Raw genomic sequence first — 12,244 nt, 5'->3', positions numbered from 1 at the left:
ATTCCCAACCTCAATATTATGGGTTTGTAACTAAAAGTAAACTTTTGAAGTACATGTTTATAAATATCTACCTCAAATTAGCCCAGCCTAAAATTCTGTCAGACAAATTATCAGAACATCAGGTGCTTAGTAAATGCCAAATTCATATTTCTGTGTGGTTTTTACTTCACATCTGTTCCTAATTTTCATGGATAAGGAAAAGCGGTGTAAAATGTGCCAGTTCAATCAAAGTATTTCTAAGCAGATATCTTAACACATTCCTGGTCTTGTTCTTTTCCACTTCATTTTCAAATCAGGCTGTGCTGTTTTGTTTGACACACATTTAGAACAAAAATTGCAACCAGGACCAGCTACAGTTATAGGTGTTGGCTGGATGTTAGAGTGAAGTCTCCCATTCTGGTGCTTGAAAACTAAACTGTTTGAGTGTGGATCCTGAAAATTACTACAACCAGGCACTCAGACTAGGACCCTAGTACTCTGTAAAGGGATGCTAATGTAGCACTTTGGAATAGGCAAATCCGCGGGGGATTTAAATATCCCCCGCGGTATTTGCATTAACATGGCTGCCGCTTTTTTCCGGCTTGGAGATAAGCCAGAGAAAAGCGCCAGTCTAGGCGTGATTCTCTGGAAAATAAAGCCTTTTCCGGAGGATCTCTTATTCCTACTTGAAAGGCTTTATTTTCCGGAGAATCACGTCTAGACTGGCGCTTTTCTCCGGTTTATCTCCAAGCCGGAAAAAAGCGGCAGCCATGTTAATGCAAATACTGCGGGGAATATTTAAATCTCCTGCGGATTTGCCTATTCCAAAGTGCTACATTAGCATCCCTTTTCCGAAAGGGAGGCCAGTGTAGACACAGCCATGGAGTTTTATTTGTATAGAAATTCTTCATGCTTTTTAGTGTCTCATGAGTAAATCAATCTGCACTTTTCAACACAATCTTTCAGCCTGGAAAATTCTGCATGTTTTAAATATAGTTACAATAATTGAATTGTTGAACAAACCTGGAAATGAATCCAGAAGGAAAATATGTTAAATTAGTTTCTCCTGAGCTCATCTCGAATGGATTACAATTATACATCTATAACTATAACAAACATTTCAAAGCATTAAATTCTTTTCTAGACTATTATTTTCAACATGTTTTAATTTAACAAGAGCACTCAGAATAGAATAAAGCATATTTTTAAATAGGAATGTGGGAGGTAGAGAGTGTGATTATTTCTCAGAGGGATAGAGAGGTTCAACTTTTCCTCTCAGTGTTCTGCTTGGGGATTACATGAGATGGAATTGCTGTCATTTGATAATATTGAAGAGGAGTGACTATGGGCGCTTTTATTTTAAGCTAATTTGAGGGCATCTAGAGCAGGTATTCTTTTTATTCTATGTACAATATATATACACACTTACAATCTGAACTGGAGAGGCTTGCATTCTGCAGCAATCTAAGACAAAGTGAGTATCAAAAGGCTGCTGCTGTTTGCCTCTCCCAGATTTAAAGTGCCAGCTATAAACAAAGCATGCTGGGAAAGGAGCATTCTAAAAGGGTGTGCCTAAAAGGGGAGGGTAATTAATAGCCAGGTAATCAAAAAGTAGGTAATTGAAAGAGTGAGCAAACTGAGTTCTGTGTCAGACAAAAGGGTGAAAGAGCCTTGTGTGGTTGACCTAATTAGTCCTCTTTTGATTTGTTGTAATGTGTTGAAGCTATACATATTCAGATTTCTGTTAGCCATCAGTGATTTCCTTTGCTTGGTTTAACACCATACGTACTTTTTTGAGAAATGAAGCCATCACCTGCTGGCCACCATATAATCTGGGCTTCCCTTCCACCTGGCTACAAAGAGGCATGGTTTGCCACAGCTTTCACTAGATTAGGTGGATATTGACACTGACTAGTGTTGCAGCAACAGATTCTAATAAGTTTCCGTTTAAAAAGAGCCTTTCTAAATAAATGTTATTTCTAAATCTAAGAGGGTATAAAATGCTGAAATACAAAATCATTTCTTTTCAGAGAGAAATGCAGACTCCAGGTTCTCTTTTGCTTAGTATGTTACAGCCAACAGTAACCCAATATTTGCTAACGTTGTTAGCAGTCAGAAGAGAAGATGAAAGGGAGGCCAGTATGCAACAAAGCCTTACACTGGTATGGGTGCCGTAAAAGCTGTGTGCAGAGTTTAACATCTGTAAGAAATGGCAGCCTAAACACGTGTATAAGGCAGTAGGCCCTTTGAGATGCCGAAATAGCGTGCCTGTTATTTCAAGAAATATTTCAAAATAACGGGCGGTTTGTGTAGACACAGGGTAGCTATTTCAGGATACCAGTGCTACTCTGGTATCTTGAAATAGCCATGCAGTGTAGATGTACCCTGAAAAAAAAGAATTCTATATAAACAAGAACTATTTTAAACATTAACGCTGAAGCAAAGGTAAACCTGGCTTGGTGTCTTAGAGTGCGTCTACACTGCAAGGCTTAACTCAAAATAAACTTCGCAAATTGAGCTACGTCAATTGCATAACTTATTTCGAAATAGCTTGTTTTAAAATAGAGCGCGTCTACACAGCACTTATTTTGAAACAGAGCACTCTTCCTCTGACTTGCCTTGCTCCTCGTACAATGAGGGTTACAGGAATTGGAGTAAGAAGTCCTCCAGCTGAACAGTATTTTGACACTATTTCGAAATAACTGCCTGCTCTGTAGACGTGGACTAAGTTATTTTGGAATTGCGCTAGTTATTTCGAAATAGTGTTGCAGGGTAGATATACCCTTAGTATCACAAGAGAGAACTTTTTATCTTGGGGATTCCAGAAGTGTGCAGAATCAACCATGTCCCAGTCCTTTAACAGAACTCCATGTGGCCTTGGGATTCTGCTTCTATGAGTTTGTAGGATCTTCAATTGAAGTAAATTGGAATCACTCCAGTGAGGTCAGTGGAATGATGCTGACTTACCCCAGCTAAGGATTTTACCTAGAGTCTATGATTGCTTCACTGTCCAAGTTTGGTGAGTCCAAGTTAAAGGTGATGCAGCATGGGAGATTGCTTGCATTTGTTCGTTTGAGTTTGTCTCATTTTAAATAGTAATTCTTTTTCAGTTTCTCTTAATTAACGTCACACAACACTCTACAAATGTAGCCTTAATGACAGTTTTGTTGTTGTTAAGGATATGAGCTTATAATCATAGCACATATTCCCATTTTATAATAACAATAATTAACTTAAAATGACTAATTTGTATTCAGCTATCACATAGGAAGATTGTTAGGGGAATTCCATTACCAGCAGCTGAAACAAAGGACCATTATCTAAAAGCAAAATTTGGCTATTCTTCACCATGATTGCTTTCAAATGCTATTAAAAATGCGGGGTTATTTGTTTCACTTTGGATTCAAGTCTGAATGACGCATAATCTGATTCGTTTACAGCACAATGCAAGATGACATTTTCATTCTACATGAGCAGGAATATGATAGTTTGCTTGAATCAGTCTTCAAAACAGAATTTTTAAGCCTTTTATCTAAGCGATATGAAGAGAAAACACAAAGAAAACTACCTCTGAAATTTAGCAATATGTGAGTAATGGCTTTTCCAACAGATTTTTTTTTTAATTAAACAACTGTTTCTTCTGGTTATCTGGGTTAAGGTGCAAAAACAGGATAGTGTGAGTACTGTATTCTCATACTGATACTCCATGCTCTTTTACAGAACTATGGTGAGGTGTGCTATGTGAATGCCTACATAGTCTTCTGGCTTTCTAAGCACATGTCTTTCTTGCATTGCCTGTGTAATACCACAGGGTAAAATCCTAACCACTTCCCACTTCTGATCCTCTGCGTGCAGTGTGACCTGCGTGCAGCATGACTGCCTTTGCTTCGCTGAATGGGGAATCAGGTTATAGAGAGGCCACATAAGGGACATTCTTCACCGTCGGTGTTCAACATAACAGTTCTCTGTGTCAGTTCTCCCAACTGCAAGAGGCCAGCCACATAGATTCACAGTCCAAACCCTGCCCCTATTAGAGGAGGACAGGGCAGTAGCAGCTGCAGAGAGGCTGTTCTGGTATGGCATGCCCTAAAAAGGAAAAATTCTCTTCAGTCCCATTGTGTACTCCTTGACCTTACCCTGAAGATGCTGAAGTACTACACTGAGGCATGTAATATATGTGCTTAGACACATAATGGGGAAACAAGGCTGGAGTGATGGGTGGCTATTTGAAAATGGGTCCTTATTTAGGGTAGGTGTTTGGATTTTTGGGACCAGAGACTTGCAGGGATCAGTGGGCATAGTGTGGATAAGTATCAGAACTTCTAGCTAGATGCTTGTCCAAAGAGGCCCCCAAATATTAGAGAACTTGAATTTGTAGGATTTTGTTTGGATATTGGGAGTGATTTTTGCTATAACAGCAGCATGCTGGATACCATAGCAATAACACTGCGTTCTTGGTAATACTGCTATGTAGTAAGTAAAATAATGATATTGAGCCTGAAGTTTGCATATCTGTTTTATTCCAGTCAAAGAAGTGTAAGAATTATTTAAGGGAGAATATTACTTTAGCTTGATAATGACATGGGTGAGTAGGAAAAAGTGTAAAAGGTTCCATATAGTCATGTAGCCTGGGAATCCAAAACCAGTTTACTATTGTAAAAACAATGCATAACTGAGGTTTTGCTTACTATGGCTGCCTGAGCCCATCTCTAGCTACAGTACATTGCTTATATCCTCAGCAAGTGGATATTGCCTTCAGTGAATGAAACTATTTGAATTTTGATAGAGGCCTGTATCATTAAAGGAGGGCATAAGCACACCTGCAAAAATTTTAAACATTCCCATAGCACCCACAAGGAAATGTATTTGCATGCATATGTCAGGCAATGGCATACACTAATGAATATTTTGGTATGTGACACCCACTAGCATGTGCTGGGTTCTGCATGTACAGTGGGTGATCTGTTCAAACCTTTGAACATTCATTCTCTAAAGTTGAAACTCCACTGAGAGCATCTTCTACTTTGTTTAGGCCTCCCAAGAACAGTTAATGAAACCATGTTTTGTTCAGTTTAAAATACTCACGATGCACTTTCTCAGGTACAGCTATCAGCATGGTCCTGTTTATTTTTCTCCAGTTTATTTTTCTCAGTTGGTTAATGATGTTCCCTTGACCCAGACATGAATGCGTCTCTTTTTGTCTGCATGTGTGTATATGTGCTTGCATTAGACTTGAAATGAAGCTGAAGAAGGAGAATTGGGGACCATGGAGTGCAGGTGGTTCTCGCCAAGTGCAATTTATGCAAGGCCAAGGAGATTTAGCCATCTTCAAGCCAAGTAACAAGGTGCTGCAGGTCAGCATTGGACCAGGACTACCAAAGAATTCCCGTAAGTATGAATTTCCCCTTGACTGTCTTTCTCAATGGATTACAGGCTTGATATTGTCTGTTCATTTTACCTTTATTTCTCAGTCTCTTCCCTATCCACCACAGTCCCTATGTGCTTCACAGTTTCTCTCTGGCATTCACAAGAAGAGTGAATTGCAAACTATAACATTGCAATAGACGTGCCTCACCTTGTACAGCCTTTATGTGATTCACTGTTAATTCAGCAGTGCACAGTGACTGTTTATGGAAGACTCTGAGCTCATGACCCTGGGACATAAGAAGTCTGGTCTTGTAACATGGAACAGAGTACAAGGTGCAGATCAGACATAGTCTGTCCACAAAGGGCACTATCTTTTACAGAGAACCCTTCTCTGGTTTGGGGATCCACATGTGAGAAGGGGGCAGGCTGGGTGAGGAGGAAAAGGTGCCAATATCAAATTATGGAGTGATACGACAGCAAGTTTAATAGTACCTAAGAATTCAGTAGCTTTGCCACAGAGCATCTCTGTGCTGTGTAGCCTTCCCACCTCGTGTAATGGGGTTCTGAGGACTACCCCATTTGCATATTTCCGTGCTCCTTTGGAGTATGTCTACACTCAGCAACAAAGTCAAATTAAGATACGCAACTTCAGCTACGTTAATTGTGTAGATGAAGTCAAAGTCGCTTACTCGGCTTTTGGTGCTGTCTACACTGCAGGAAGTCGAAGGAAGAACACTCTCCCTTCGACTTCCCTTACTCCTTGTGAAAGCAGGGTTACTGGCATCAACCAGAGTGCCCCTCTCACTTCAAATTAGCTATCTTAACTAGACTGCTAATTCAAACCCTGGAAGATCTACAGCAGCAACTTATATCTTCCTCTGTAGTGTAGACGTGCCTTTGGAGTCCTACTACGGGGTAAGGAAGAGCCACAGATGTAACAGACCTTGTAATAATCTGTTGTTAAGTATTAAAGCCTCTCAAACATGAGCTAAGTCTTGTACATATCATAAGTTGTGTTCAAACCATATTTAGCCAGTTTTGTTCCTTTGTTCTTTCACCTGTGGTTACAGAGGTCTACCTCTCATGCCCCCCTTTACACACACACACACACAGACACACACACTCACTTTTCTCTACAGCCCTTTAATTAAAAAATAGAAGATACGTTCTCAGCCACAGTGTGGCCAGTTTGTGCCACTCTGTGGTTCAAAGGATCCACAGAGCCAGCTAGTGAAGGATTCTGACATGAGGAAATCTTCTGACAGAGCTTCAGTAATACTTGACATAGTGGACTTACAGTATAAAGAAATTACTGGACAAAGAATGTGTTTGGAACACTATTAAACCAACTCTCCCTGGCTTCTGGAACATTCCTTGGGGCTAATGGCACTTGAGTTCCGTTTAAACCAGCTTTAAGATCACAGTAGGGAGCAAAACCAAACCCCAGCTGGCCCTAGGACTGGGTGGGTTTGTTAAAATGGCATTAAGTTACCTTTCATCCCTTAGCCCTTCAGGTGATATTCTAAGCTTGGCCAAGACCTGAGTTTCAAATGCCTTGTTCTGATCAAGAATGAGAAGTTGACATTCAATGGAAGGACTTGTTTACTGAATGCTACACAGAGGGCATCAATCTGACAGAGCTTAGTGTGCTTATTGTAGGCCCCACGAGACGGAACATGACCCAAAGCAGAGGGTATTCCCACAGGACTCAAACTCAGAATTACCCCATGAGGGCTGCTCCACCTCCCCCAGGTAAGTTATCTTGCTCTTTTTGCATTCCAGACTCAGTTTCTGTCTTTGGTGTGATAGCTGGGCAAAGCATTCTGGAGTTTGTTTTATCCCTCAGTTCTAAAAGTAAGTGCTCTTGTACATTTCAAAGGAGGAATGTGGAACTTCGCATGCAGCCCAGGGCCAATGGGAAGTCCGGCTGACCCCGGGCTACATGCTACCCTGCTGCTTTGAAATGCCATGTGGAGCCTGGGGTCAGCTGGGGATTTCCCAGCTGACCCCAGGCTCTGCGCAGTTTGAAATGCCGCACCGGAACCCGGGATTCGCTGATGAGTCCCCAGCCGACCCTGGGCTCCACTTGGCGCTGCCGCTTTGAAATGCCATGGTGGTGTTTCAAAAGGGCAGTGCTGCATAGCTGATCCCAAGCTCAGTTTTGTGTGGCGCTGCTTCTTTGAAAAGGGGGTACTTCAAACAGGCAGTGCTGCACCGAGCCCAATCTCAGCTGTGCAGCGCTGCCCCTATGAAATGCCACCTCAGCATATCAAAGCAGCAGCACAGCATGGAGCTCAGTACAGACTCTGTGCGGCGCTGCCATTTTGAAGTACCCCCCTTTCGTCCCCCTTTGCTGCCTCTATCTGATAGAGGTAGCGGGAGTGGGAGGGGGAAATTGACTAGTCAACAAGTAAACACAGCACAGGGCTAGATAATACTCAGCCATGTCACTGTGCTCTCACTGCCACCCATAAAGGAACTTGACTTGTGCCTCATTACTCTTCTGGTATGCAACAGCTTTCAGAAATGTTGATGAGTATGAGTTGCACCAGTGCATATATGCAGAAGAGGCAGTCTCTCTATGAGATGTTCTCTCCTTGGAGTTGAATAAACTAGTAACCTGGATGGTAGCTTTTATTCTAAGTTGTGGGCAGAATTGAATCTAGACTGATGTCCTTAGGCTTGGGTCTATTATTTTCACTTTTGCCCTTAAGTTATAATTTAATTTACAGAAAATAACACTGTAATTTACTAAGCACATTTTGGAAAGTCTTAGACATTTTTTCAATAAGAAGCAACCACTTATTTTAGAAAAGAAGAACAGTGCAAGGAGAAAACTTCATGCTGACACACTTTGCCAGATAAAATAATATAAAAGTCTAAATGTATACAGTACTGACTCAGGCAGGACAAAGTTCAGCGTGAATTTCAGACAAAAAGAATTGCATGGAATTATTTTTCAAGATGTGAAGCCTGTTTGCAACAATTAAGCAATAGAATGCTTTCACTGCAGTAAATATTGGATCAACTTTTCTTCAACACTAGGGCTGCGTCTACACTGCAGGCTTCTTCCGCAAAAACTGTTTTGCACAAGAGTTTCTGCACAAAAATTCTTGCACAAGAGTGTGTCCACACTGCCATGTGCTTTTGCGCAAGAGATGTGCTTTTGCACAAGAGTGTTCATGGCAGTATGGACGCTCTCTTGCGCAAGAAACCTCTGCTGGCCATTTTAGCCATAGGGGTGTCTTGCACAAGAAACCCCTGTTGCTCATCCACACTGCCTTCTTGCACAAGAGCTCTTGAGCAAGAGGGCTTATTCCTTGTGGAGAGAGGAATAACTCTTACGCAAGAATCCCTCTGTTCCAGTGCTTTACTGTAAATTTACTTGCTCAAGAACACACGTGCAGTGTAGACACCCCACAAGTTTTTGCACAAGAACAACTGTTCTTGCGCAAAAAGTCTGCAGTGTAGATGTAGCCTAGTTCTGAATGTTCATAATTAGGCAGTAAATATTTGTTTGGAGTTAAATTTGTTTATTTTTAACAGTATTTGCAAACACTCACCAGTGTTTGAGAATCAGGCCTGCAAAAGACAGCCACATTGAGGGTACGTCTACACTACAACGTTAATTCGAACTAACTAAGCTAATTCGAACTAACGCGTCTAGAACTAAAAACTAGTTCGAATTAGCGTTTTGCTAATTCGAACTAGCAAGTCCACATTGAGTGGACCCTGAACAGGGCTTAAGGATGGCCGGAAGCAGTGCCGGCAGGGCATCAGAGGAGGACTTAGAGCGTGGAGATGCTGTCTCAGGCTAGCCGAGGGCTGCGCTTAAAGGGTCCCGACCCCCACCCCGGACAGACAGTTCTAAGGGGTGCCCCGCTTGCAAAGCAGTCCTGGCTTGGAGTGCCTGGAGTACCCACACTGGGCACATCACACCACTCGGCCATCAGCCCGGCTGCACTTGCCGCAGGCTGCCATCTGGGGAGAGGAGGCAATCGGGGGGCTTCAGGAGAGCTTCCACCCCCAGAAGCCCGCAGAGCCAGCCCAGTCCTCCCCATTGGGGGCTCGTACCCCATTCCTCCCTCACCTCCTTCCACTTACCCTTCCCTAGCCCCCCTTCTTATTGATGTACAAAATAAAGATAACGTTTCTTCCAACATTGATTCTGTCTTTATTGAACAAAACTGGGGGAGACTGGGAAAAGGAGGTGGGAGAGGGGAAGAGAAAGGCTGGGAGAGGGGAGGGCAACTAACATGATCAGGGGTTGGGAACAGGTCCCAGATGAAGAGAGGCTACAGAGACTGGGACTGTTCAGCTTAGAAAAGAGGAGATGGAGCGGGGACAGGATAGAGGTCCCTAAAAGCAGGGGTTGGGTGGAGAGGGTGCATTCAGAAAAGTTCTTCATGAGTTTCCCTAAAGAAGGACTAGAGGACACCAAAGGAAAGGAATGGGTAGCAGGCTTCAAACTAGTAAGAGAAAGTTGTTCTTCTTCCCAAAGCAAATAGTTAACCTGCGGAACTCCTTGCTGCAGGAGGCTGTGAAGGCTACAACTAGAACAGAGTTTAAAGGGAAGTGAGATCAAGTCATGGAGGTTGGGTCCATGGAGTAGTCTTAGCCAGGGGGTAGGAGTGGTGTCCCTGCCCAAAGTTTGTGAAAGGCTGGAGAGGGATGGCACGAGACAAATGGCTTGGTCACTGTCTTCGGTCCATCCCCTCCAGGGTCCCTAGGGTTGGCCGCTGTCGGCAGACAGGCTACTGGGCTAGATGGACCTTTGGTCTGACCCAGGACGGCCATTGTAAGCTCAGGGCTCAGGGTCGGGGGTCTCAGTGGACCCCCTTGATTTTCATGCACACCTGCTCCTGGGTGGCCAGGCTGGCAGCTCTCCTGCCCTAGACGGCCACTTTCCTGTGCCTAGTGCGGAGATCGTGGACGAGGTCCACGATGTCTGCACTAGCCCAGGAAGGTGCCCGCCTCTTGCGGTCCAGGGCAAGCTCCCGGGAGCCGCCAGCCTGGTCCCGGGAAGAGGGGGTGGGCTGGGGGACATCGGGTGGGTGGCTCTGTGCCGTGCCAGGTGCAGGGTCTGCTGGCTGGGTGCTGGCAGGCTTGTACCTGGCACGGGCACCGTAGCCAGCCCGTGCCCCTTTAAGGGGTCCGGGGCCGGGAGGGGGGCATAGAGTTTCCCTGGTGTTGGCCAGAGTGGCCACCAGGGAAACCTGGGGAGGGCTAGCCTCCCACTAGTTCGAATTAAGGGGCTACACACCCCTTAATTCGAACTAGTAAGTTCGAACTAGGCTTAATCCTCGTAAAATGAGGTTTTTCTAGTTCGAACTAAGCGCTCCGCTAGTTCGATTCAAATTCGAACTAGTGAAGCGCTAGTGAAGTGGCTATGAATGTTAGTTCGAACTAACATCTGTTAGTTCGAACTAACATTGTAGTGTAGACATACCCTGAGTTTTGATGTTGTAAAGGCCCTTTTGTTCAATAGCAAATGTAGGTATAATGGGGAACCTCGCACAGGGGCCAACCCCAGGTAGCCTACCATTGCAACTCTGCCTCAGTTTCCCTGAATGAGCTTTTTAATAAGTCCACAATAGTTTGTGTCTTTGAATATCATGGAATGAAAATTCTAAAGGAATGATCTGCCTCAACTTTAGACATGAACTTTATAATTAGTATTGTTGCGGGTTTTCCCTGAAATACTAAGTGGCTTTTCCTCATTTAAAGTGAGAATTTTGAAAATAAATTTTGGAAAGTGTTACATCAACAAAACATTGTTCTGTCCTGTGAGTTCAGAACAAATAAGATTACTTTAGAGTAAGGGTATAAGTGAAAATAAGACTCTCCTGATATCCATGCTGGGCTCAACTCTGCATACTACTGCCTAGCACAGCAAACATGCAGGGAATCTAGTTTATTCAACTCCAAAAGCAGAACATCACATGAAGAGTCCTCCCACTCTGTAGCTGGTGGGAAGATAGACTGAATCAACCTTAATCTATCACCTCCACTTACATCCAAGCTTCTTACCAGCAGCAAGGTCTTCATGACCCAGAATCACTTCTGGGCTGTGTCTAGACTGGCCAGTTTTTCCAGAAAATCAGCCACTTTTCCGGAAACACTTGCCAGCTGTCTACACTGGCCACTTGAATTTCTGCAAAAGCACTGACTTCCTACTGTAAGAAATCAGTGCTTCTTGCGGAAATACTATTCTGCTCCCGTTCAGGCAAAAGTCCCTTTTGTGCAAAGCTTTTGCGCAAAAGGGCCAGTGTAGACAGCTCAGATTTGTTTTCCGCAAAAAAAGCCCCTATCGCAAAAATTGCGATCGGGGCTTTTTTGCGGAAAAGCACGTCTAGATTGGCACGGACGCTTTTCCGCAAAAAGTGCTTTTGCGGAAAAGCATCCATGCCAATCTAGACGCTCTGTTCTGAAAATGCTTTTAACGGAAAACTTTTCTGTTAAAAGCATTTCCGGAAAATCATGCCAGTCTAGACACAGCCCTGGAGTCAGGGCTCCTCTTGGCAATAACTGGGGAACAGATCTCTTCTTAAGCCAAGGCTCTCCCGCATGAAGGCTAACCAGAAGGACCCTTCTTCAGGACATCTTATAATTTCCTGCTGAAAACTCTCCCACCCAGAAGCATTCTCCCTGGGTTTCCATTGCTAGGCTGCCCCCTTCACCAGGTTCCCCAGAAGCCTCTTTGAAGGAGACTGCTCTCCCTACACTCCAGGGATCTCTGTTCTCCTAATCTCCCCATACCTTCCATTTTATCATGCCCAGGTGCTTCCTTACCTAATTAATTCCTGATTACTCAGTGATTTCATTAGACCCGGGTTAACTTGAGTTGCCTCATTCTCTCTTGTGAAGCTTGTTGGGACGGACTGAGCCCCCTACTCAG

General features: G+C 43.7%; 1 protein-coding gene across 2 annotated transcripts in view; it reads left to right on the top strand.

Moving 5' to 3' along the window:
- The window catches only part of MYO1E (myosin IE), a 173,786-nt gene that overhangs the window by 136,165 nt on the left and 25,377 nt on the right, over positions 1-12,244 (top strand). For both annotated transcript variants that reach the window (XM_075897339.1, XM_075897340.1), the window contains 3 exons: positions 3,420-3,566; positions 5,210-5,367; positions 7,006-7,098. In XM_075897339.1, coding sequence (XP_075753454.1) covers positions 3,420-3,566; positions 5,210-5,367; positions 7,006-7,098 — 398 coding nt within the window. The remainder of the gene's footprint in view (positions 1-3,419; positions 3,567-5,209; positions 5,368-7,005; positions 7,099-12,244) is intronic.

This window comes from Pelodiscus sinensis, chromosome 14, assembly GCF_049634645.1.
Source record: "Pelodiscus sinensis isolate JC-2024 chromosome 14, ASM4963464v1, whole genome shotgun sequence".
NCBI lineage: Eukaryota > Metazoa > Chordata > Testudines > Trionychidae > Pelodiscus > Pelodiscus sinensis.
The sequence above is the reverse complement of the archived record's forward strand: the minus strand, read 5'-3'. Positions and strand labels throughout refer to the sequence as shown.